Source organism: Furipterus horrens, unplaced genomic scaffold (assembly GCF_987537825.1).
Source record: "Furipterus horrens unplaced genomic scaffold, mFurHor1.1.pri manual_scaffold_2, whole genome shotgun sequence".
In the NCBI taxonomy this organism is placed as follows: domain Eukaryota; kingdom Metazoa; phylum Chordata; class Mammalia; order Chiroptera; family Furipteridae; genus Furipterus; species Furipterus horrens.
Window position 1 is genome coordinate 152,006,407 of NW_028327172.1, and position 27,801 is coordinate 152,034,207.

The following is a 27,801-nucleotide window of genomic DNA, read 5'->3' on the forward strand; positions in this document are numbered from 1 at the left end:
ATTAAAAGTTCCTTAACCTGGTGAAGGAAGTAGACATACAAGTTGAAGAACCATAGAGTCTCAAACATGATGAACCCAAAGAAACCTAAACCAAGATGCATCATAATGAAAATTCCAAAGGTTAAAGACAAAGAGAAAATCTTAAAGCATCAAGAGAAAAGCAGTTGCTTACCTAAAAGGGAGCTCCCATAAGACTGTCAGCTGATTTATCAACAAAAACTTTGCAGGCCAGAAGAGATTGGCATGAAATATTCAAAGAGATGAAAAGTGAGGCCCTACAACCAAGATTACTCTACCTACAAAGCTGTTATTTAGAATAGAAGGATAAAGAGTTTCCTGGACAAGAAAAAGTTAAAGGAATTATCACCACAAAACCAGTATTATAAGAAATGTCAAAGGAACTTCTTGAGGAAAAAGAACAAAACAATATGCGCAATAAAGTGTCACTACATATCTACCAACAATTACTTTAAATATAAAGGGGTTAAATGCTTCAATCAAAACACATAGAATAGCTGAATGGATGAGCAAACAAGATGCTGAACTTCCAGTCAAGATGGTGGTGTAAGTAGATACACTTTGCCTCCTTGTGCAACCATAAGAAGGGTCACAACTAACCTCAAACAGAAAACACCCAGAACTTCCAGAAAATCGAAGTGTATGGAAGTCCGACAACCAAGGATTTAGAGAAGCCATATTCATCCAGATAGGCAGGTGGGTTGAAGGTGGGGAGTTAGGGCAGAGAGGACGAGGTGTGGCAGCTACGAGGTGGTGGTGGCCAGCGGAACATGTGTCTCACGTTCATGTGTGGTGAATAAAAAGTGGGAGGGATACCTTGGCAGCAAATGATCCCAGCCCCAGACCATACCATGCAGCCCTGGGTTCTAGCACCAGGAAAATAAAGCCCAAGAACTTCTGGCTGTATAAACCATTAGGGGGGTTGGGGCAGCTGAAGAGACTGCCAGTCTCTCAGGAGAGTCTGTTTAAAGGGCCTGCTCAGTCCTAGAATGTATACAAACCCACCCACGCTGGGAACCTCCACCAGAGCAACAGCTAGAAAAGTGTCAGTTGCATACAGGAAAGGGTGAAGTGACTGGGAAAAGGGTGAGTGCTGGGCAGACCTTCAGAAGGCAGGTAGCAGCATTATCATCTCTCCAAGCCCTCCCCCAATACAGAGCCACAAAGTGGTGAAGTAGGTTGCCCCAGCCTGGCGTTTACCTAAGGCTCCGCTCCACACAATTTACAAGTGCCTTTTACAGGGCGTTAAAGCAGCTCTACCTACACAAAAACACAAACAATCACAGAGAGGCTGCCGAACTGAGGAGACAAAGAAATGGTCTAAATGACAGAACAGAACAAAACCCCAGAAAAAGAACTAACCAAAATGCAGATAGCCAACCTATCAGATGCAGAGTTCAAAACACAAATGATAAGGACTCATTGAGTACAGCAAAAGCATAAGGGAATAAATGAAGGCTACACTAAATGAAATAAAGAAAAATCCACAGGGAACCAACAGTGAAGGGAAGGAAGCTGAGCTTCAAGTCAACGATTTGGAACATAAGGAAGAAATAAACATTCAACCAGAACAGAATGAAGAAACAAAAATTCAAAAAAACAAGGAGATAATATGAAGACTCTGAACATCTCCAAAAGTGTCAACATCTGAATCATAGGGATGCTAAAAGGAGAAGAGAAAGAGCAAGAAATTGATAACTTATTTGAAAAAATGAAAGAAAACTTCCCTAATTTGGTGAAGGAAATTGACATACAAGTCCAGAAGCACAGGGGTCCCAAACGAGTTGGACCCAAACAGGACCACACAAAGACACATCATAATTAAAATATTGAAGGTTAAAGATAAAGAGAGAATCTTAAAAGCCATAAGAGAAAGCAGAGAGTTACCTACAGAGGAGTTCGCATAAGACTGTCTGCTGATTTCTCAAAAGAAACTGCAATCAAGAAGGGACTGGGAAGAAGGATTCAAAGTGATGAAAAGCAAGGACCTACAACCAAGGTTACTCTAGGCAGCAAAGGTATCATTTAGAATGGAAGGGCAGATAAAGTGCTTTCCAGACAAGGCAAAGATAAAGGAGTGCATCATCACCAAGTCCTTACTATATGAAATGTTAAAGGGGCTTATTTTATAAAAGGAGATCAAAACTATGAACATTAAAATGACAGCAAACTCACAACTAAATCTAAAAAACAAAAACTAAGCAAACAACTATAATAGAAACAGAATCATAGGTATGGGGATCATTTGGAGGATTATCAGCTAGGAGAGGAAAATGGGAAGATGGGGGAAAAGGTACGGGAATTAAGAAGCATAATTGGTAGGTACAAAATAGACAAGGAGATGTTAAGAATAGTATAGGAAATGGAGAAGCCAAAAAACTTATATGCACTACCCATGGACATGAACTAAGGGGGAGGAATGCTGAAGGGAATGGGGGTATCAGGTTGAGGGGGGCAAAAGGGGATTCATTGGGACAACTGTAATAGCATTTTCAATCAAGTATACTTAAAAAGAAAACAAGATCCTTACATACGCTGTCTGTAAGAGACTCACTTTACATCAAAGGATACACATAGACTGAAAGGAGAGGGATGGAACAAGATATTTTAGGAAAATAAGAACAATCAAAAGAGCAAAATAGACTTTTTTAAAAAGGCTATAATAGGCAAAGAAGGGTCCAACAATTTCACTTCTGGGTATTTATCTAAAGAAATTCAAAACACTAATTTGAAAAGAAATACATGTATATGCATCCTTATGTACATTGCTGGATTATTTACAATAGCTAAGACATGGAAGCCAGTTAAGTGTTCATCAGTAGATGAATAGATAAAGAAGATGTGGTACATATATACAATAAAATGTGACTCATCCATAAGAAAGAATGAAATCCTGCCCTCCTCAACAATTGGATGTACCTAGAAGAAATAGTGCTGGATGAAATAAGTCAGGCAGAGAAAGACAAATACCACATGATTTTACTTACATGTGGAACCTAAAAAACAGAATAAATGAATAAGCAAAACAAATAAACCCATAGATAATGGAAAACATGATGGTGGCCAGAGGGGAGGGCCTTAAAGGGAAAGGGGGAAAAAGGAGAAGGAATTAAGAAGTATAAGTTGGAAGTTACAAAAAATTCATGGGGATAAAGTAGAGCACAGGGAATATAGTCAATAGTATTGTAATTATGCATGGTGTCATATGGGGACTAGATTTATCAGGATGATCATTTCCTAAGTTATATAAATGTCTAACCAATTGTATACCTAAACTAATGTTATATGTCAACTATAATTGAAAAATAAAAAATCATTAAAGGGCTCTGTCCAGTGTGTCGCGGTTGGTTGGAGTGTCATCCCACGTACTAAAAGGTTGCAGGTTTGATTCCTGGCCTGACCAGGCCCTGAGCACATACCTCAGTTGTGGGTTTGATTTCTGGTGAGAGCACGTGCGAGAGGCAGCTGATCGATGTGTCTGTCTCTCTCTTCCACTCCTCTCCCTCCTTCCTTTCTTCCCTTCCTCTTTCTAAAAAGCAATGAAAAAGATCCTCATGTGAGGATAAAAAAAAAAAATCATTCAAGAAAAGATAAATAAATACTAAAAACAAGGGAGAAGAGATCAAACTATATTTTAGCAACTTAAAACTTTAATGAGAATAGATATAACTAATTAAAATAAAATTTTTTAAAGAAATAGATAAAAAAAAGTATGTATATTAACAGAATTTTATTCCTGTAGTTTTAAAAGAGCTTATCATTTCTCTCTCTAATAAAAGATCACCCATAATCTGATTACCCAAGATCACCTTTTATAATAAATTCTTTTATACTTTTCTTTATCTCTACACAGGTATATGCATACTTAAGAAAAAATGTTACAGATAGTTTAACAGCTGTTATTTTTCATTTAACAGGGTATCATAAATTTATTTCTATATCAATGACTAGGGAATGGAAAGTCTTTGCTTGGAGTCTGGAGTCAGATTATCTGGGCTAGAATTCTTGCTCCTGTACTTACTAGCTCTATGACTTTGAGGATGCCACTGAATCTAACCAGATTCTTCCTGTCTTAATTAAATAGGAAGTATTATAGTAACTTATGTTTATGGCTATTAAATGAGGATTAAGTGATAATATAAGTAAAGCACATGGCACAAAACCTGGCAAATAGGAGAACATATTTAATTTATTCAACAAATATTTATTTAGTATTTACTTTGCGCGTTATTGCTGCACTGAGCTGCAATATTGAATAAAAAATAAAATATACAATATGTAAGTTATGTATTGTACGTATAAAACATTTTATATTAAATAATCATATATGTAAAATAGAGAAAAATAAAGTAATATAAAGGAAAAAGTCCCTTGCCACAGGGAACTTATATTTTAGTTGGAGAATGTGGTATATGAAAAGTAAATATTTAGTCTTTATTCCCAGTTCTTGGCACAGAGTTTCTAAGACCCTTGGAATTTTATGATAGAAGTGTCATTGTTCATAAGGAGTCCTTTTGCATCACTCCTAGATTCATGCTAGTGAAGTGACTTAGGTGGGGTTTCTAGATAGCATCAGGACTAGGTTGGTCATCAGAAAGATCTGGTGATTACAAAGAGGAAACTGTCAACTCTTCAAGTCATAACCTCTGGGAGGGAGGGCTGGCCTGAAGATTGAGCTCTGAAAGTGTTTGACATTGAAATTCACTGCAGGGACTTACAGAGCAGGAGGGTGGTACACTCAATATTCATAGATGAACTCCTTTTGAATTAAGAACTCCAGGGTGAATGAGAGCAAGCTATGTGACTAATGGACAAGAGGGAATAAATAGTGCAAAGACCTTGAGGTGAGGATCTGCCAGGTGTGTTCCAGGAACAGCAAGGAGCCCAGTGGGGTTGACAGCAAAGAGAACGAAGGGGAGGTGAGCATAGTAGTGGAAAAGGTAATAAATACCCATAGAGAACTTTGTCTTTATGACTTTGGATTTTATTTTAAGTGAGAAGGGAAGCAGTTGGAAGGTTTTGAACAGAGGAGTTATGGATCTAACTTTAGTTTTACTAGATCACATGTGGGGAGAGCAGTTAAGAAGCTATTGCAGAAATCCACAGGATGGTGCAATGGGGAGGTTGAGAAGTATCAAATTCTTGACATAAGCTTACTTTTTAAAATGTCTAAATATTTCATTTTGTGGCGGTACATACTACTTAATATCAACTTTCATCATTTTCTAGGTTACAGTTCCTCTGAGTCATCTCATCAATGCCTTCCATTCACCAAAAAGCACATCTTCTGTCAGTGTATCAGTTTCTCAAAACCAGCATCGAGATGTGGTTCCTGAGCACGAGGCTCCCAGCAATGAGGTAATAGGTTATACTCTGGTTATGTGAGAAAGCATTTTGATTTAGTACGTTCTAAATATGTTTGAAGCATTTTTTCTGTGTTTAGGCTTTTGTAATAAGGTAATTTCTGTCATCAGCTTAATCTATTTTATGTTTAAAGATGTCTAATTCTGGCTTTATTGTACAGATAGGAAAGTTATTGTTTTATTCTTTAACATTTAATTTATTAAAAAATTTCATGTGGCAGTAGATTTGGTATTCACTTCAGGTTACTATGTGTGATACCATTCAGGTTTTCTTTCTTTTTTTCTTGATTGGCCATTTTATTTATTTTTTTAAAAGACTATTTATTTTTAGAGAAAAGGAAAAAAGGGGAGAGAGCGAGAGAGAGATCAATGTATGGTTGCCTCTCATGCACCCCCAAATGGGACCTGGCCTGCAACCCAGGCATGTGCCTGTGAGAAATGCTCACAATAAAAACCAGGAGACAGGACTTAAGCAGCAAAGCGAGGCGTTTATTCACTAGTCTGCAGAGTGAGGGGCACCCTCAGCCAGGAGAATGTGCGTGCCAAGTAGACAAAGAAAACTGGTTTTATACTAATGCAATTAGCTCCCCCACCCCTCTCCTTCCCCCTGTTTCTCCATTACTGGTTACTCCGGAGTTACAATATCTAAATGCCCCTATTGTGATTTGTAAATATGTTAATGCTGTCAACTCCCTTCTCAGAGATCTTCTAATTACATTTGCCCTTGAGACCCTCTAATTATATTTGTCCTTAAGACCCTTTAATTACATTTGCCCTTTGTTATTAATGATTTTCTACTGGTTTGGGAGTCACTATTTTCTTGTTTCCTACATGCCCTGACTGGGAATCGAACCAGTGACTCTTTGGTTCCCAGGCCAGCTCTCAATCCACTGAGCCACACCAGCCAGGGCCCATTCAGGTTTTCTTTTGTTTTGCTCCAACAGTAGCAGTGACCCATAGTTACCATATTTGCCTGCCAAGTCTCAGTGAGGCTAGAACAATAAAAAGTTATCATCTGCTGCCTTATAAGAGCTTTCAGTGTAACTGAACAACTAGAATATAAGTGTACATGTAAGTGAAATGTATAAGCTGTGAAATCAATATTGCCCCAGGATATAGGGAATTCCTACCCTGGGAACCCTTGTGTTTACAAGATTCATTGATAAGATTGTTGCTTATAGCTCAGAATACATTTTTTAAATAGAGAACATTATAATCTGTAGGCAGGTGTCGCAAAGCCTCTTTAACCAATAAATAGCTTATATTCTTAGTTCTGATATCAGGGACTATGGCAAAGGACAGTAGAGGAAAAGTTGAAGAAAGTTCACTATTTAGGGAGTGGTTGTTGGGTCAGTCTTAAGATAAAATTGTAATTAGATGAAAATTTGTCTTTGTCATCTTTATGCTTTCCTTTTGTAATGTTTGCCCCATTCCTGTTGCCTCTTCTGTAGGCATTCCATTGTTTTTCTACTGTTCTGAAACCTTTCCCCAAATTATACTCCAGGAGAGCTTTCTCAAAATTATCAAAATTGCTACATGCAGTAAAGTTACATTCATTTTAGACATTTTGGAAAATGTACATGGAAGAAATGAAGTTCACTTGTGAATCTAGTCATTCCTCAGAGATAATGCTAACATTCTGTGTTTATATTTCATGTATCTTTTTTTCTTTTACACTTTTATAGTTGGATCATACTGCAGTGCTGATTTAGATTCTCCTTTCTGCACTTAATAGTCTTACAAACTTGTTATGCCATACATTTTCCAGAAATTTTAATGACTTTATAAAGCCTTCATTATATGATGTTCCATTGTTGCATATTGTTTCACTTTTTTGTTGATTTACCATCATGTTGCTAAATCTTTGACTATTTCATCAAGTGAAATTGCTAGGTTAGTAAAGTTACATTTTGGGGGCTTGAAAGGTAACTAAACTCTAAAAGCCAGTGTTATGACCAATGGTCTCAAATACAGAATTGGTGTTACCCTCTGAAGATACCTTCATTAGTCCTATTGTTTGTCTTTAGTGCGGGCTTGTTATTGCTTCATATTTTCATTCTTAAGCATCCTACCTCATCTCTGCTCTCGTCTCCTTTGCTTTCATCAAGTCTTGCTCATCCAAATATCCATTACACAGCACGAGCAAAAACATCTTCCTTTTAACTCCCTGTAAGCTACTAACTTCTTTTTCCTTTGCTTTCAGACTTCTTGAAAAAAAAGAGTTTAAATTTCTAACTGTACACTACTCTCACCTTATCTGTGGGGGACACATTCCAAGATCCCCAGTGGATGCGTGAAATCGTGAATAGAACTGAACCATATACATACTGTTATTTCCTATACATACATACCTATGATAGTTTTATTTATAATTAGCACAGTAAGAGATTAACAACAATAATATAAAATTGAACAAGTATAACAATAGGCTGTGATAAAGTTATATAACTATGGTCAGTCGTTCCAAGGAATCCCTGCAGAAATCTTCCTCTAGACTCATTGCTTTCTGGTGCAATATATTCCCGTCAGTCAGAACATGTTTTTTGTTCACGTCTTTCACTGACAAATTTGATGCCTTTTCCGTCTTAACTAAGCACTTATGCACTATGGATATAACCTTTTTGATTTGAGATACGACAACAAAGTTAGCATGCATTTTTTTCCCTGAATAATTTCAGATAGAGGATTTGTTCTTACCATAGATCTTAGCAACCACAGCTTACAATTTTTTCTTTTCTTATTAAGTCAAGAACTTCCACCTTTTCACTTGAAGGAAAGCACTTTATGGACTTGTCTTTGACATATCTGAATTCCCAGCATCACTACTTTTGCACTTTGGAGCCATTGTGTATTAAGTAAAAGAAGAGTGACTTGAACACGTGATAGTCCATCTGATAACCAGAACTACAGTCTTGGATCTGATAACCAAGAGGGCTACCAAGTAACTAACTAGCAGGGAGAGTATTCAGTATACAGATGCTGGACAAGGGATGATTCATAGTCCCGGGCCTGACAGAGCAGATAGTACAATATTTCATCATGTTACTCAGAACAGCACACAATTTAAAATTTACAAATTGTTTATTTCTGGCATTTTCCATGTAATATTTTCCGACAGTGGTTGACTGCAGGTAACTGTAACCACAGAAGTCAAAACTGTGAATGAAAGGGACTACTGTACTTGTTAAACTTTATTCACACTGCATCCTGTTGTTGTTTGGCTACCACTTTTACCATTTTATAGACCTATTTTTGTTAAAGTCATTGTTGATGTCCTTGGTGTTAAATACAGGCTTTATGTGGGGGAGGGGTCCAAGAGGGAACAATGCTGCCTGCCCAGCACTCGCCCCTTTTCCAGGCATCTCTCCCACTTCCGCACCGGACTGGCATCCCTCTAGCCGCTGCCCTGGTCGTCGTTCTCAGAGTGGGTGGGGTCTGCGGATGTTTAGGACCGTGGGGGCGCTTTAAACAAGTGGACTCTGCTGAGAGACTGGCAGTTTCTGCCTCCACCCCAATCCCCACTGGTCTGCACAGTCAGAGGCAATGAGGCTTGATTTTCCCTGGTGCTGGGACCGTGAGTTGCTAGGTCCAGTGAGGAGCTGGGAATGCTCCCCAGGTGTCCTTCCTGACTTTTTGAAATGTGTGACTGCCCTCTCTGCCAGCCTACTGCTGCCACCACACCATGTCTTCTCCATCCCGGTTCCGCCCCTTCTACCTGTCTGGATGAGTATTTCTTCTTTATATCTTTGTTTGCTGGACTTCCCTGCAGTTTGATTTTCTGGAACTACTGGTTGTTTCTAATTTTGAGGTAGTTGTATTCCTTCTTAGCTGTGGAGGAAAATGCAGCATGTCTGTCTACACCTCCATCTTGGCCGGAAGTCTCACATGTTTTGTTTATAGACAAATAAGAAATCCGGCTAGGCTAGGATGGGCACTAGCTCTGAAGTGCTATACAAGTCACATTAAGGAAATTGATAATGCTTGAGTACTCTCTGAGCAAGAGAAGTCAAAATTTAACATTAAGCATTTTTTCTAGATTCTTTTCTATATTATATTGTTTGGCCTCACTGTATCAGACTCTTTAGGGTTAAAACTTTTCTGTTTTCATGTTTAAATCTGAATTTGGAGATTTTCTTGTGTCTGTTATATATAACCCTTATATTTATATTGCAAATTTTTTACTGTCAGCTACATATTGGTAAGACAAGCAAAGTATAGCTAAGTTATTTTTAAAGTTAAAATATATTTTATGTGCCTTTGACTTTTTATTGCAGAGTTGCATTTTATCAAATCAAATGTTGTGATTTGACTTGTTTTTTATTGCAGTGTCATTGTAAGCTATGTGTGTGTATATTTGGAAAATGTATTCATATTTAGCTTTTGTTTTCTTTTTTCTTCATCTGTATAATTTTCACAGTAACCAACAATAGATTATAAAATATAAAAGCACAGGCTATTCATGATGGTTTCACAGAGAGACTGGGCTATTCCACATAATGTTTTTTGTAAATACAAGTATTATAGTACAGTAACATGCTTGGCATTATATAAGTACTTCATCCAACATAATCAACAATGCTAAAATGAAAACAATTTTTATGTCATGATTCTTTAAATACCTTACTATGTAGGATAGGATATGTAGATGAGCAAGACATGATCTCTTCCATAGGTCTGTACTATCTTGTGAAACAGGCCGGGCATATTTCATGGTTATTTACTAATGAGGAAATGGATTCTATGAATCACCTGTTACAAACCTAATTAAGTGACAGACCCTGGACGCCAATCTAGAATAATATAATTTGTGGATCTAACTTTACATAAATTATAAGAAGTTGATATTTTACTTGTTCTGTTTAATTTTACTCTCCTTACTTGAAGTTCTCGATATTTGGGGCTTGTAATATTTACTTTAGTGTCTCTCAGTCATCTCATATGGACAAGGAAATAACTCACCCTTATATTTTTGTAGTTACATTAGAACTATTTTAGATAAGTGTGGTGCATGGTTTTCACACATTTTTTACTTTGTTTAGCTTCCCTCCTTATTAAAATTTAGATATGGGTAACTACAGAACCTCTCAGTTAAAAGAAGAATCTCAGCACTGAGGCCAGAACAGTGAGATGTCCTCTGGTAGCAGCACATACCCTTTATTTATCAAATGGGCTTTAAAGGGCATTAGAGACCAGAGGATACTTTAAAGCTCCAACGACTGGTACCATTGGGAATATAATTTTTTTCAATCTTTGTCAAACCTCACATGACTGACCTCAGGAAAACTTAGAGGTATAAAAATATTTTCAATTAAAATATTAAAAAGAACAAAGATACCAATGCAGTTGTTAGATTCTTCAAATCCATATTGTTTCAACTGATATGTGCTCTATAAATTAAATATCTGATAACATTAATGCTTACTTGGTTGACTTAATGTTTTACAGCCTGTGCTTAACTTAAGGGACCTTGGATTATCTGAATTAAAAATTGGACAGATCGATCAATTGGTATACCATCTACTTCCTGGATTTTGTAAAGGCAAAAACATTTCTTCCCATTGGCATACTTCTCATGTCTCTGCACAGTCCTTCTTTGAAAATAAATATGGTAAGTTAATTTTTTTTTTTGTTTTGATTTTAATACTATTAGTAATTATAGTAGGTACCATTTATAAACATTCACTATGTACCAAGTTCTTTGCTGAGTTGATTTCTTCCTTCTTTCCTTCCTTCTTCCTTGCTTCCTTCCTCCCTTCCGTTTTTTTGGCTAACTTTTTATATTGCAGTAATTTTAGATTTATAGAGAAGTTGCAAAGGCAGTATAGTGTTCCTATATACACTTCACCTGGCTTCCCCTAATGCTGACTACTTACATAACCATGGTACATTTGTCAAAACTAAGAAATTAACGTTGGTGCATTACTTTATTTATTTTTATTATTATTTTTACTTTAAACTATAGGCTTTATTTAGATTTTACCAATTAGAAGTTTAACTTCACCAAATGACTAGTTTTTCCACTAGGATCCATTTTCTGTTCCAGGATCTAATATAGTGTACTACAAGTATTGGATTCCAGGTAACATACTGGTGATTTCTGACAATATATTGAAGGAACAGTCACAGTCCCTTTTATAGAATGTCTACATATTTTCTTGAGACTTGTAACAATTTGGAATTGTAATAAGTGGACATTTTTTTGAAAGGGATGTCAGCTTTATTAATTTCTTTTTGGATGATGCTTAAATGATGACTGTGTCAGTCTTGTTCTATCCTGACAGAAGAACAGACTTTTCAAATCAATACAAGTTATTTAAAAAGCCCAGGAACAAAAGGGCAGCAGGTTTGAATAGTTTTCTGTTGAAGGTTTGATTTGAAACTGTACTTTGTATAAACTTAATTAATTTGCTGATTTTTTTTTTTCTTTTGATTTACATAAGGGCTGGAAGATAAAGAATTCTGGAGTGAGAAAAAATGAAGTTTTTGAGCTTGGGGCTTAGATTAAAAGTCTGCCTCTATTTGTTTATCTTTTTGTGCTCTACTATCTTCTTACCGAGACAAGCCCTGAGACTTAGTGGTTTAGAGTGAAGGGTAGATTAGGATCAAACTCAGTCCTGCCACTGACTGACTATAGTAATTATTCAGTTTCTTTAAATTGCTGTGTTTCCATCTGAGCATGAAGAATAGCTATCTCACTTTACAGGACCAAATGAAATAATTTAAAGTACTTGGGTCCCATCATAAGTGTTCAGTAGAATAAAATTTTTATTGTTATCATATTGTTAATTATTATTATTATTCTAATCTTCACATTTACATTTCCTTGCAAGGTTGTTTCTCTTATTGCCAGCCATTTTCTAGGCTTAGACAGGCAGAAGTATTAGCAAGGGATTTCTGACTTCACTCTAAGTGTTCCTAGAAGAATTCCTGAATCCTATTTGGGATGTAGGGATAGATGATAACAACTGTTTTTGTTGTTTCTGTGTACCCTTTCTGTAGGATATGGATCTAAAGTTGAATGGGGACCATTAGTCAGGAATAAGACGTAGGAATGAACACCAAAGTATTCATGGCTTATAGCTATGGAAGGAACTTCTTCATTCCAAATAACTATGGAAGCTTTAAGAGAACAAGAGAGAGTATCAGTACCTCTGGTCTTACCACATTGTTCATTAGAAGTCTTTAAATAGTCTTTAGGAAATAACGATTCTTTATCTTTTTATGCTCTTAACTAAAAGTAACTTTAGCTTAACATGTATGCTTTATTTACAAATAAAAGGCAAAACACATATTTTGGTTTTTCTAATATTTGGTGAAATTATATTTTATTTGAATTTTTTTATGTTTGACAATTAGAACATTTACTGTGTTCAATTTCCCTACAGGTTACATAGATGTATTTAGTACTTTACGTTCCTCTTGCTTATACAGACAACATTCAAGAACTCTTAAAAGCATTTATTCAGATCTTCAGTACTGGCCAGGTATGAAGCAACAACTTTATTTTGGAAAAAAATAGATGTATTTAATATACTCTGATTTGTTTTTCTTAATGCTGCTAATGATTTTAAACATTCATTTGTTGGTCATAATAAAGCTTACACAGTATTTGTTATTGTTTAAAACAGTTTGGGTATGTCCATGTAATTTTTTATGTGAAAAATATAAAGTAGCATCTAAATTTTGAATGTGAGTGAAAGTGCCACAATAAATCATATTTTAAGGTACTCATCTACACCTTCAGAATAAGTACATTTGTATACTTCTCATTTTCAAAATTCCATTGCAAAACAAAAAAAACCATAGAAAAATGAGAGAGGAGTCAGGGAAAGAGAGAGGGATTTCATCAGTGGATCAGAAATTTGAGGACTTTACATAAATTATAAAGTAGACGACATCAAATTGATAGCAAAATCAAATATGCATTTATTCATATTTATTATTATTATATTATATCAGGTAGTAGTGATGGGTTTTAGGTGACAGTAATAAATAAAAAAGACACTTGCTACCTACTCTTATAGAACTTGGATTGGTATCAGAGGTGGGTACTATTTCCAGTGGAATTTTGGAAAAACACCAAAGTTCAAGTCAGAAATGGTGGGCTCTGGGATGATTGATATAGTAAACAGTTGAAAGATTGCCACAAGTGGGCAATTGGCAGAACAGATACAGCCTTTAAATTTAAGGCCACAAATGACAAAGACTACTTTGTAATATGTGTGTATAGGGGTGTGTGTGTGAGTCAAGAGGACTCTGAATACTCCTGGTATGAGCATTGATGCCAAAGAGAAACAAGACAGCAGTATTCCAGGCCTGAAGGTATCCTCATTCATCATAACTGTTTTGTATTCTGAATACATTGACCAGCTTGGTAGTTTTGAAGAAACCTATCAGTGGATGAGCAAGACTCTCCACATATTTGAGGGAAAACTTATAGCATCAAAGAGAGGCACCAGGTTGAGCAAAGAGACCAATAATCCTCTGAAGAAATTGTTAATGTAGAAGACAGAAGTACACTTAAGGATGATACATTTTTATTTTTTTATTTTTCCTTTTTATTGAATATATCAGGGTGATGCTGGTTAACAGAATTATACAGGTTTTAGGTGCACAGTTCTACAACACATCATCTGTACACTTTAAGGATGATATATTTTAAAATATTTATGGAGACAGAAAAACTGACCATGTGTTAGGGCATGAAGTATATCTTCATTTTCAAGACATCTGTAGCTCAGAGGCCAGGTTCCGTAATCATATAATAAAACTAAAATCAAATAACAAAAAGGATAGCTAAAAAATACCTAAGTATGTGGAAATTTAAAGATACTTTTCAGAGAGTCTTGTGACTGAAGGGAAATCTCAAAACTGAAATTATAAACAATTAGTAATGAACCATAATGAAAATCTGCATATCAAATTGTTTGGGTTCATGACACACTGATGCTGAGAGCATTGTGTAATGTATTACAAAATAAGGAAGATGGTACATGAATTGATTAACATCAACATTGAGAATTTTTTTAAATGTGAAAAATTAATATGGATAAAACAGACATTAAATGAATATGACAGCAAGAATGTTTTACTTAATTAAACCAAGAACAAGTTTACTTTGAAAGAAAATAGAACAAACAAACTGATTAAGACACAATAAGGAAATACAAACAATAATAGAAGTGAAAAGTGGGACCCACCAGATAGTGAATATTAAAATATTATAAGAATGTTCAGAAAGAAAAAGACATACTGTATGATTTCACTCATATAGAGTCTTGAAAAACAAATCAACAAACAAACAATGCAAAAACTCAAAGATCTAGAGGACAGATTAGTGGTTACCAGAGTAGAAGAGTATCGGGAAGTGGGCAAAAAGGGGTAAAGGGAGTCAATTGCATGGTAATGGATGGTAACTATATTTTGAGGGATGATCACTTTGTAGTATACACAGAAATCAAATTATGTGTACCTGAGACTCATGTAATAAAAAAATTAAAAATTATATGATAGTATGTATAATTTTATACTGTAAATAAAAATATGTTACAGCAGGTAATTATCCAAGTTACAAATTAGCAAAATGGACCCAATAGGAGATAAGACAACCTTAAAATTTTAAAAGTAATAGTTCTGTTTTTAAGATTTTATTTATTTACTTTTAGAGAGGAAGGGAGGGGGAAGGAAAGGGAGAGAAACATCGATGTTTGAGAGATACATCTCTCAGTTGCCTGTCACATGCCCCCAAACTGGGGACTTGGCCTGCAACCTCAGCATGTGCCCTTACTGGGAATCAAACTGGTGACCTTTCGGTTTGCAGGCCAGCGCTCAATCCTCTGAACCATACCAGCCAGGGCAAAAGGTAATAGTTTTAAAGTATAATTCGTTTGCCACAAAGGCACTAGGCTCAAATGGTTTTATGGCTACAGTTTGCTTTCTAGGTTTAGGAAAAACTTTTTTAGTAAAGAAAAGGTAAAATAGGCTTCCCAGTTTATTTCATGAAATGACTGATACTAAAATATTAGCAACAAAAAAGATTAAAAGGATCGGTTTTGCTTAATATATAGATACAGAAATCCTAAATAAAATGTGAAAAACAAGTTTAGAATGTGCTAAGAATTAAAATTGAGGAAGACAAGAAGGAAGTATGTTATGTTACTTGATTAGAGAAGAAAAGCAATGTTATTTCAGTGTATGATTAAAAGGTGTGTGATAGCCCTGGCCGGTGTGGCTCAGTGGATTGAGTACCAGCTTGCGAACTGAAAGGTCTCCAGTTCTGTTTCCAGTCAAAACAGACCAGGTCCCCATTTGTGGGTGTGCAAGAGGCAACTGATAGATGTATCACTTGCACATTGAGATTTATCTCCCTCTTTCTCCCTCCCTTCCCATCTCTCTAAAAATAAATAAATTTAGAGAAAAAAAAAGGTGTGTGATATATTTTAATTGCTGTGCTTCCTAAACATTCTTAGAAAGCTAGAATAAAAATTTTAATATCTTAAGGATATCTCTTAGGGTCTCATTAATACTAGAAATAAGATGTGTAGTGTCCTATTTTAGTGCAGCGGTAATTTGGAGGTTCTGAGCAATGTGATTAAAAAGCAAAAGAAGGGAGTTCTATATAAGTTAACAGAAGGGGAAGAATTATAATTAGCAGTGATATGATTACCATAAATTTCAAGAAAATCAACTGAAAGGCTGCTGATATTGAAAGTTCATTACATTGGTACCGTATAAGATAGGTGCATAAAAATCAGTAGCTTTCTTTTATTCTAGCAATAGGTTTTAATGTAGTTTCTTCAAAACCCATTAAATATTTTATACTGACAAGCATGCAACATAATATATAGACACATATATTTATGCATAGAAAAGTTCATTGAAGGAAATAAAAGCTGAGTAAAAAAAAAAATACCATAATCCTTTTTGGAAGGACTTAGTGTTATAACAGTATAAATTTAAACTGAAATTTATCAGTTCAGTACAGTTCCAATAAAATCCTAAAGACTTATTATGAAAATCAAGAAGTTGATTCTTGGAGAGAGATATATGTAAAGAATTAGAGATTCTTTTACATTAAAACAAAAGTTTCAAACAGGTAAAGGTTTGAAAACAAAAAAATCAAAGTATTAGATGAAGTCTGTAGACTACCTTTAAAATTGTAGTTTGGGGATGGGTGGTGGTGTAGTTGTTTGTGCAACAGAGACACAGAGGCAATACCAGTAGGTAGAATGAGTGATCAGCAACAAATGGAGGGCCATAGCTCGCTCAGGCTATCAGCGAAGACTAGCAGTCCAACCATTCCTTTTATTGAGTTACAAAAGTTACTAAAAATAGAATCAATAGGATGTATGTGTATAGAATACGTTCCTAACGTGATTATGGAGCAACATAGCTTATGCGGATAGATTAAACATTAAACTATTATGCCTACAATACTAAATTACATTTTATCTAAAAACTACAAAGCAGGGTAATAAGTGACAAGGGTCTGTTCCACCTCAGATGTTATCACTATGGGAAAGAAGACACTCTCCCTGAGGACCCCTTTGTTCTCAGGAGCCTGTGACCTGGCCACCAGGAGCCGCATGCAGCTGCTGGCATTGGCAAGACTCCTTTGCAAGTTCTTGGAGGCTGAGTCACAGGCCACCTGGATGGTAGGGCTTGTATGCAAGCCCCCTGGCAGATGCCATCTGGCTTTCCTCTTCATATGGGACTCTCTAATCAAAACACAGTGCAGAAAACTATAGATTAAAAGATAGGACTACATCAGTTTTATAAATTACTGTATCAATTAAAAGACAAAGACATTAAAATAAATGTTTAAAATATACATAACTAAAGGTTAGTATACATGACATCCATATTCTAGAAATGAAAATAGGTGCAAGTGTCATGGGTAGTCAGTCCACTAAAGATATAAAAAGTCAATAAAAATTTATAATCTTTTTTTCAAAACTACTCAATTGTAATCCAAAATGTAAATTAAAACAAGATACTACTTTTTGCCTATCAGAATTGCACAAATTAGCAAGATTTATACTATCCATTGTTGCAAAGGACAATCATTCAGTGGTGGAGATATAAATTGATAATAGCCCTATAGAGGGAGTTTCTTAGTATTAAACCATGTAAACCTTACAGTTTCACCTTTAGGAATTTAATCTATATTTACTAAAAGATATATATAGGAATTTTACCGCAGTATTATTTTTAGCAATAAAAATTAGGAAACAACTAATGTCTGGAATAGGGAAATGGTTGAATAAATTGCTGTGCTCAGATAAAAATTGGAAAACTATAAACAGTCAGTGACCTAAATACTTTCTGACCTATTATGAAAAATGTCTATGATATAGTAAGTGAAAGAAAACAGTTGCAGAAAGTTATATATTATTTTTATAGGAAGAGGATGTGTTTGAATACATACAGATATCATCATGGAATTATTAGTCTTGATTACTTAAAGGAAATAGGAGTGGAGTTTGAGGAATTAGGAACACTGACTTTTGTTTGATACTCATCTATGTGGTTTTTAAAAAATATTTTTAAGTTATAAAAAAAAAGTAAAGTTAATTATATAGATCAATTTTAATAAGTGTGTTGAAGTGTCATGGAAAGAACTCTGTTAAAAATAAGATATACAGATACTGTGTCACCATTTTGATACGTAGGCATTATTCTTTTCTAGTAAAACTTTATAATGAGAAGTAAATGTGATATTGTTCCATTCAGTTTTCATACAGTCTCGGGGTTTTAAAACGTTAAAATCAAGAACACGACGCCTACAGTCCACCTCTGAAAGATTAGCAGAAACACAGTATATAGCACCGTCATTTGTGAAGGTAATTAGACCTTTTTTTGTTTGAAAGATCAATAATTTTCAAGTTATTAAAATGAGAACCATCAGTATTTAATTTCTTCTGTGGGCTGATTGATTTTCTCTCCCTGTTTTTTTATACTTACGAGAAAGGATGAATAACTCATAACTACAGCTCTTCTGGGTATAAAACTTGTCTTTCCGCTAGCCTATGAAAAATCTCTCTTTGTTTTTTCTCCCCACCAACCTCTGCCTGCTTAGGAGTGGCATCCACTCAAACTAGAAGCCTGCTGATCAACTTTGATTTATCCATCTTCTCTTAACTCCCAAATCCATTAATGACTAAGTCCTGTTGATCACTAAAATCCTGTTGGTCCAACCTCTTAAATATTTCCTAAATGTCTCTTTTCCTCCCTACCCGGTTCTTTTGCACAGATAGACTATTAGAGTAATCTAGGCAAGAAAATTATAGACACGTAGTCTCCATGCCGTAAGTTGTACTAATTTCAATTTAGCCTCCAGACTGCCACCTGCTTGTCTATCTAAAATGTATTACATGTAATAATTATATTCCTCTGCTTTATTGTCACCTGTCATGGTACATAGGACGTGTTATTGTTTGTCCTCGGACTACCATTTTTCATTTTTCTGTTCTCATCTCTTACTGTGTAGCCCTGTCTGTACACCTCCCTTCCTCTCTAGGCATCTTTCAAAGTCCTAACATTCAGGATTGCTTGCAGTTCTTCAGCACTAAAGGCTGTTGTTTCAGGATTCAGTTAGTGTCCATGCTGATTGTTCCCTGTGGTTAAGGTGTCCAACCTCTGTAAGACCTTCCTTGACTACCTTAGGTAGCATTTATTTTATGCCATACCTAGGACTTCTCACATAATACCAAAACTTTATGTATCTGTTCAGTAGACAGAAAGCATTCAGATCATTGTTCACACATTTTTACATTTTTTACATCTTCAGAATTTACATTGCCAAGTACATGAAATGTTCTCAATAAACATTTAATATACTAATGAGGTTTTCCTGTAGTACAGTTAAAGGAGTGTGAACATCAAGCCCTTAGAACCCTGAGGTGACCCGTTTTCATTCTAGTGTTCTTACAGAGTTTCTTTATATTAATTGATTGGTATAGTTATTGGGTCCAGTGTTGGTTTCCTAGCCATTGATTAAGTAATTCATTGTTCAGTTCTAATAAAATTTGTCACATTGACAATAAAATTAAAAATTCTATAATTTCAATGAATTTTGTGTGTGCGTGTGGTTGTAATATTTCTGGGGAGTGTTATTACCTATATAGTTGGTCAATACTGTTGTGTTGTTTGTATATTTAGGGATTTCTTTTGCGAGACAGGGGATCAGATGTTGAAACTTTGGACAAACTCATGAAAACCAAAAACATACCTGAAGCTCATCAAGATGCATTTAAAACTGGCTTTGCAGAGGGTTTTCTGAAAGCTCAAGCTCTAACACAAAAAACCAATGGTAAGCTAATTTGACGTTCAAGTTTGAAGAGTGTATCTGAAAGGAAGTCACAGTCCTACCTTCAAATGATCATGTATAATTTTTCTACTTGTTATCCAACTTTCCATTGGTTGTATTCTCTTATATTTAAAACTGAACCTGTGTAGAAATGGAAATATCTTCTGACAGGGTGCTCAAAGGTATCATGGCAATTATGCAGAAGACTACCAGGTTCAAAAATTGCATATGATGAAATATGGTTACCATTAGTAACCCGATATTTGCATTTCATTGAGCTGTTATTTCTCATTGATATCATTCGATTTAAGGCTTTTTTTTTTTTTCTTCCTCCAGATTCTCTAAGACGAACTCGTCTGATTCTCTTTGTTCTGCTGCTGTTTGGCGTTTATGGACTCTTAAAAAACCCATTTTTATCTGGTAAAGTCTTTTTTTAATGTATCTGACTTAACTACTTAATTTAAAAAAAAAATTATATATTCATTTCTTTTTCATAGTCTACTTAAGACTTAGAGAAAGAAAACATTTATGTTTATAGTTCTAGGATCTAGGCCTTTCACTCCTAAGTCAGGACTTCTCAGATTGGATCACTTTGAGATTGTTTTTTTGCATTGAAGTAGAAAAGTTTTAATCTTGTTGTAATTGTGTGCCATCTGCCACATCAGAGGACTTGTTATATTTACATTGTATTGTAGATTACAAGAAGTTTCTTTGAGCACTGTACAAATTCAAGTTTTACCTGTTTTGAGAAAATAATGTTTTTGTGAAAGTTCCAAAGATTGTGTTAGAGTGAAAATGTTAGTTCAACTTCTAGTAGTGGTTGGTTTTCTAGAATTTTAGAAAATAATACCTATCCAATTATCAAATTAAAAAAATGTTTAGCAGAATTTTGTAATGCTAGTACAAGGTGAAATAGTTGTCTGTTTTAAAGATAAATTAATAGACTGACTTTATTTTAAAAATTACTTCTTATAAAATTAAATGTATATCATATTTTTTCAGTTTGCCAATCTAAAATAGAGGCAAGCTGCCACCAACGCCCCGGCTCGGTTGGAAACTACTCTGTCCATCAGAGGTTTCACGACCACGGCAGAACAAATTTTATCCAGGACACTGTATTTTGTCTGGGGGGAAAGGGAGGTGGCTGTTCCCTCTAGCGGAAAAAGTGCAAGACCTCCGTTTCTCATGTTTTTTACTGAGAAGGGTATACATGGGAGATACAAGGTCAAAATTTATAAATCATCAATAGCTTTTAGGCGCCTGGATTACAGTTGACAGTTACAAGTTACAAGTATTGATATAGAGGGCACGGTGACGGGTCTGTGTCAGGGTCTGTTAAACATTTTGATGCCACGCTGGCATTAGGTGCAAGGTTTCATACATTCCTTGCTAGAGATTGTTTATAGTTAACTGAGAGATAAGAAAAGCAGAGCAAGCTCCAAAGCATAATAAACATTCTTTAAATCCAATTCCCATGAGAACCCTCTTGAGTGCCCTTTGGTCCTGTCTCCCGCACACCTTCCAGTGTTCTGTTGAGACTTAAAGACTTCCCAAGGTGGGAGAAGCCTGGCTCACGGCCGGGGTTACAATTCCCGAAAGCACGAGGAGCAGTTCCACACATCTACCCCCTTTTTTTTTTTTTTTTTTTTTTTTTTTTTATAACACATAGTAGAAAGGCCTATAAAGCTTGCTACTTGCTTTTCTTGAATACTATTACAGGTAAACAGCTTGCAGACACATCAGAGGACATAGAGTATAACATCCAGCTGCTCCTGTTATCCATATACGTAAATTTAGTTCTTGAAACCAATTTTTAATGTTAAGCCATTGAAGATTATTATTTAGAGTTTGAAACACTTTTTGTTTAGCAAGCTGCTTAATGTCCATAAGCTGCTTATGGAGTTCAAATTGTAGCCAATCAATTTGGCCTTTTAGGTTGGTAGGGTAAGGCATCCTATAGATGATGATGTATTGTCAGCCCAGGAATGCTGACTAGAGTTTCCATTTTAATGGAGTGACACATAGTCTTAAGAATCCAGGGTTGCAGGCAAGCTGTTGTCGGGTGACCAGGGCATCCTGTCATTCCCCCAGCCATAGTATGGCCGATTCCGTGGCTGAGAATCGGATTAGGATTTCTGATTAATACAGGTCTGCAACAGGACATCTTGGGACCAGTCTATTGCTTAGTTAGTGGCTATTCAGGGCCTTGAGTCTTCTAGGTCTTCAAAAAGACTTGGTCTCCTGGTTGGAGTGGGTGTAGGGGCTTGTTAGGTGGATAGATAAACCTGCAATGAATAAATTTGTACAAAATGGTTAATTTACACAATAACTTATAAACTAGACTTTGAGTCTGTAAGACTGTGGAGACACCCAGTTGCAGGGCCTTTGCTGGAATGATAACATTTTTGATGATGTTATAAACCTAGGACCTTCTGCGTGTAAAGCAAAGACAAGCCTATTTTTCTAATTAAGGGGTTAAACAGTAGCAGCTATTCCCTGGGAGGGAGATGGGAGTGTAGAGGGCCCCCCCTGTTTCTGCTTTGAAGCGAGAGAAAGAGAAACAATTTTATTTTTGGTGATTACTACATTCCTTTAATGTGCTTAAAAGTGAACCGTTCATTATTTAGCAACCTTGAAAATTTTCAGAGGCTAGAGAAGGCAGAAGAGATAGTAAGCTTGGCATGGCTTATTCCTGGGACTGTAGCTTATAGGTTTAAAAGTTATAATATTTTAAACACTTACATGCTTTTCCTTCTTATTTCTTTTCCACTTCTATTTCTATTCTTGAGTTACCACTCGAATGTCCTTTTTCCCCTTGCCACGCACAATCTCTTTCCTTTATTCCTTTTTACTCTTCCTTTGCTTTCTTAATTCCTTCTTTTTCTTTCCTTTTTCCTAACTTTTATATTATTTTTTCTTCCCCCTAAACAATTCTTCAGCTTGCACAGACCATCTACGATTTACTCAGACTTTCTGCAACATACATAATTCTTTTGACCCAACATTCTATAAGAAACATAATAAATTTTTTAAAAATTAAGTCTAATTAGGTTGCTAAATTAGTTAGATTCTTTGGGGAGGACTCCATACTCCCCTTTTGGCGGTGTATGGTGGGCTATGTAACCTGGTTTATTAGTTTTTATTTGCTGTGGTTGGCCTAAGAAATTAAGCGCCCAAGTTAATGTGCTTAAATATGTCTGGCCGATTTTCCTGCAAGAGTGGAGGCATACAACACCTCAGAGTAAGTATTTATTGATATATGGAGGTATTTAAGTTTTTTAAAGGGGGGTAATGAGTGACATTTGTTTGTTACATTACTTCGGGGGCCAGTCCTCAACGGTTGGTCCCACTACTGGGTGGTGCTGCACCCAGCACCTAGCAGTCTGCGCATTCCCGGATCATTTGCTTAGTTTGAGAACGGGGAATGCCAGCGTCTTTGCGAATTGCCTGAGAATTTTGATGGTAAAATTAATGAGAGGCAACTGCCTTTTGGAAGGTAGTTAATACACTGACTAAGTCATCAATATGTTTGTTGCCTTCTGCCATAGTGCCTGGAAGGCCTCAATGAGAGCGAATGTGGGTGACAAATACAGGATATGCTCTCCTATTAATCAAAGTTAGGAGTAAACTAAGTAACTTGGGATCTATAGACTTCTTAAGTAAAGCTTGATCTATGTGGAGTATAGTATACAGCGATACCTCACTTATCGCGGGTATTACGTTCTAGACCCCTGTGAAGTAGGAACCTTACATTTATTTTAGTATTTACTGCACAGTACTGCAAAATCTTGCGATATAGCAAAAAATCCGCAATAAATAATTAAATATAATATTTTTTTAAATCCCGCAATACAGTGAGGCCGCGATAAGTGAACTGCGATATAGAGAGGGACTACTGTACACCGTATAAACAGAATCACAGACTAGATTTAAGGGTTTATTTAGTTATTGTTAGAGGGCCATAATGGCTTCAGAGAGTTCAGCTCTCTGGGTGGATAAGTGGTTGTGAGTTACACAATCTTTCCAATTTGGTCCTTTTTTCCATGTGATTGCTGCTTTTCCAGTTTTCTTTTTTTTTTTTCCTTTTTTCTTTTTTTGATTCATCCATAAAAATCGTTTTTGCTCCAGATATTGAGGTAGGACTAATTTTGCTTTTAACATGTAAATTTAATTGAGATATATTTTTAAAAGTTTATCTGAAGGAAGATTGATTTCGAGTTTTTTGATATTATTAGCTATTATGTATTGAAATTTAGGAATTGATTAAAAAACTGTTGGAAATAAACTTAAGGGTGTTGAAAAGATGAATGAGTTGGTAGATAGTTATACTGAGGCTAGGCCTTAGCCAATTTATAATGCCTAACAATTGTTGGAGATTATTGAGAGTTAAAGGGTATGGAGAATTAATTTGGAGCATTGGAGTTTGCCAAGGCTCTGACTGTTGTACTTTCTTAGGAGTTACTTGTAAGCCTGCCTGGGCTATATATTGCTGTAAATGAGCAGAGGTATTAGCCAATTGTTTTTGAGCTTTTTTGTAAAATTTTCTTATTTGACAAAACTTTCCAAGTATTTCAGAATGTATTAAGCCTGATTGGTCTAGAGTTTTCTTCTTTTTGGTAAGAAGAAATAATAAATCCTTGAGATATTTCAGGGGCCCTTTGAAACACCTCAAGGCTATAAGGAAGTCTTTTAAATTTTAAATCTTGGAAATCTTGTCAACTAAGGAATATCTATTATGAAATGATATTTGACTATTTAAAGTGATAATAAGGAGTATTTAATATTAATATAGACTGACAAAAATTCAGTGCTTAGCATTGAGAAAGAATTTTTGAATATTAGTTGAGTATTTGAGTAATATACCACAATATGTAATTATTTTACTAAACAGAACCTTAGTTTTTAGGCAGTTATAGGAAAAACTTTTTTACAGTTTTTCTGTCAGGGTTTGGGTCAGCTGGAAGAGGTGGCGAGAGACATTGTGGCTTTCCAGGATCCCTGAGGGGCAGAGGTCCGCAGAGCCCATAGTTCGGCAGGGCTTCACATATTCCCCTCTCCCTCCCCCTTTTCCATTTCTTTGGCGACTGTGGCACCTTTTAAGCCTGAGTTATTTTCTTTATTTTTCCTTTGTTTTTCTGAGACCGCAGTGCTTTGAGCCACAGCAGTATGCAGTAAATTAATCAGATGCCTTTCCGTAATCTGGCATCCAGTTCCTTTTATCAGTTGCTGCAGTAACTGAGAGTAAAGTTCTTGTTCTTTGGGTAACCCTGATCCCAAAGAACAAAGGGTAGTGGGTCCCTTTTTGTCAGTTTTGGTTTCGCCCTTTCCCCCTGCCTCTCATTTGAAGTGGACCAGTAATTTTCTTGATTCTAAACTAGGGATTAATTAGTGTAGTGGGTTGGAGTGTGCTACTTCTGAGGAGGGCTCCCAAGGGTGTCACGCCTTGGTCATCCCTATCTATCTAACGTGCCTTGGTTTCTCTCCCAGTCATCTAAAACAACTGGAAGGGCTCTCAGTGCTGAATGACCAGTTCTTATTTTGCACATCCCCGGACGAGCCAAGAATTCTATTTCTGTGAGTGGAATTTTCTACGAGGCCCCTACACGTCTCGGGAATTGACCCCAGATACCTCTGCTAAGTCCCAACTCATGTAGGCACACCCGAGAATTCAGGCCAGAGGGAGAAAATGCCTCTTACCTTCGGAGCTCGGTCATTGCCAGAGCCCTCATATAAACCTTATTTCTGGCTTAAAGCTTCTTTTGCTCTCATAAAATCCTGTTGTGGGGGAGATGCCACGGGATTGGGCACTGAGTGCTTGTGACTGTGTTCCTGATGTTGCATGGACTTTGACTTGTGGCTGGCGGGAGCCTAGTGCTCTAACCCAGTCCATGAGCCAGCTTATCCTTTCATGGGAGTTCTTACAAATGGCAAGCGCCCTATCGGCTTATACGTGCTTGTCCTGTGCCGGTAAGATTGTGGCAATTTATTGGGTGAGAGGAGACAAAGGTGAAACCAAAACCTCTGCGAGAGAGAATGGCGGAAAGAAGAAAAAGCCTCCCTCCCCTATCTTAACCATACAGGCAGCCTTTTCCAGAAAGAGCCTGGGGGCTGCAAGCCCTTACCGTGGGCAGAGGCACCAAAATTGCCATCTGTGCAGTGTGGTCGGTGGTCAGGCTCTTGGCCCCGCAGCCGTTTCAGGCGTCACTTCTCTTGAGTGCCCTTCATCTGGGCTCCAGATGAAGCTGAGCTGCCTCCAATGCCTCAGCTTGGTTTGGAAACTACTCTGTCCAGCAGAGGTTTCACAACCACGTTGGGACAAATTTTATCCAGGACACTGTATTTTGTCTGGGGGATAGGGAGGTGGCTGTTCCCTCTAGTGGAGAAAGTGCAAGACCTCCGTTCCTCATGCTTTCTATTGAGAAGGGTACGCATGGGAGATACAAGGTCAAAATTCATAAATCATCGATAGCTTTTAGGCTCCTGGATTGCAGACAATTGCAGATTACAAGTATCAATATAGAGGGCATGGTGACCAGTCTGTGTCAGGGTCTGTTAAACATTTTGATGCCACGCTGGCATTAGGTGCAAGGTTTCATACATTCCTTGCTTGAGATTGTTTATAGTTAACTGAGAGATAAGAAAAGCAAGAGTAAGCTCCAAAGCATAATAAGCATTCTTTAAATCCAATTCCCATGGAAACCCTCTGAGTGCCCTTTGGTCCTGTCTCCCATGCAGCCTTCCAGTGTTCTGTTGAGACTTAAAGACTTCCCAAGGTGGGGAAAAGCCTGGCTCACGGCTGGGGCTACAATTCCTGAAACCACAAGGAGCGGTTCCCCACAAAAATGAAGTAATAATGTGAGGTTTAAGTAGTTCTAATTGCTCTTTCAACTGCCATTTAATTTTTACCATGTTCTCTTACTCCCTTTGTGATTATTTTGAGAGAAAACAACTAAGGTACAATTAAGAACATTGGTTAACTTGGATCAGGACTTCACCCCAGAATTTAATGTGTAGCCCAAGATAGTTTAAAAAATTCTTGTGGCATGAAACCTGAGATGAGGTTTTAACATACAGGAATAGCTTTTATATCTGGATTCACTGTCTCCTGTTTCCTTCTGTTTTCAAAAACAGTATAGGGAGGATATTGCTTGGTAGAGGGATGGCATGAGCTCTGGTTATTCTGTTTCTTGCTTGATGTCTTACATTAAGCAAAACATATAGTATGACATGCATTGCCTTTAGGAGATTACTCTAGTTTTTTATTAGGCCCAAGTGTTCCTGCTGCAAATTTATATGGATTATTTATTAAGTCCATCTACCTAGAGCCTTAAAAACTTAATTTAATGACTAAACCAGTTAGTGTCTATTCAAGAATGACTGTTTTAAATCTGCTCTCCCAACTTGTATGTTCTTCTTTAAAAATCCTCACCTAGGATATGTTTATTGATATTTAGAGAGGAAGGAAGGGAGAGAGAAACATCAATGTAAGAGAGCAACATCAATCTTCTGCCTCCCATATGTACCCCGACCAGAGATCGAACCCGTAATCTAGGTATGTGCCCTACCAGGAATTGAACCTGCAACCTTTTAGTGTATGGGACGATGCTCCAACCAACTGAGCCACCTGGCCAGGGCTTGACTTGTATGTTTTGATATGTTAAGTGTTTCTTGTTAACCCTATATTTTTGCCTACTCATTTTTGGCTTCTTTATTTCAATCTATCATAAAGATTGTATTTTTCACTTATTCTGAGGGAATTAGAAATTGTTCAGTTTTCTCATTTATAGCTGTCTAGTATGGAAGTCTACCGAAGGGGGAGAGGTTTAAGAAAGCTTCTTGTTCCCTGTGGTTGATTTGTTTGTTCCCCGTAACTGATCTCAAATATTTTACTCTCCTACCAAACTTGTATTGTTTTCTGTTATACAAAATGATGTCATTACTGATAAATCATCTAAGGGCAAATATTAACTATTGTCAGAGAAAGAAGGCTATTTGAAAAGTGAAAGTGTTGAGCTTCAACTCTTTTTTTTAATGCCAGTGTCAGTTTTGCATACCAGGTTAAGGCAAAATATTTCAGAGAGTAGCTGCCTGACCATTTGTGTCAGGATAACT

At 36.4% G+C, this 27,801-nt stretch overlaps 1 protein-coding gene across 1 annotated transcript in view; it reads left to right on the forward strand.

The window, feature by feature from the left end:
- YME1L1 (YME1 like 1 ATPase) overlaps positions 1 to 27,801 on the forward strand; it is a 53,102-nt gene that overhangs the window by 4,781 nt on the left and 20,520 nt on the right. Inside the window, exons 2-7 of the mRNA XM_090266640.1 lie at positions 5,248 to 5,376; positions 10,827 to 10,989; positions 12,767 to 12,865; positions 18,114 to 18,223; positions 19,542 to 19,692; positions 20,026 to 20,109. Coding sequence (XP_090122766.1) covers positions 5,248 to 5,376; positions 10,827 to 10,989; positions 12,767 to 12,865; positions 18,114 to 18,223; positions 19,542 to 19,692; positions 20,026 to 20,109 — 736 coding nt within the window. The remainder of the gene's footprint in view (positions 1 to 5,247; positions 5,377 to 10,826; positions 10,990 to 12,766; positions 12,866 to 18,113; positions 18,224 to 19,541; positions 19,693 to 20,025; positions 20,110 to 27,801) is intronic.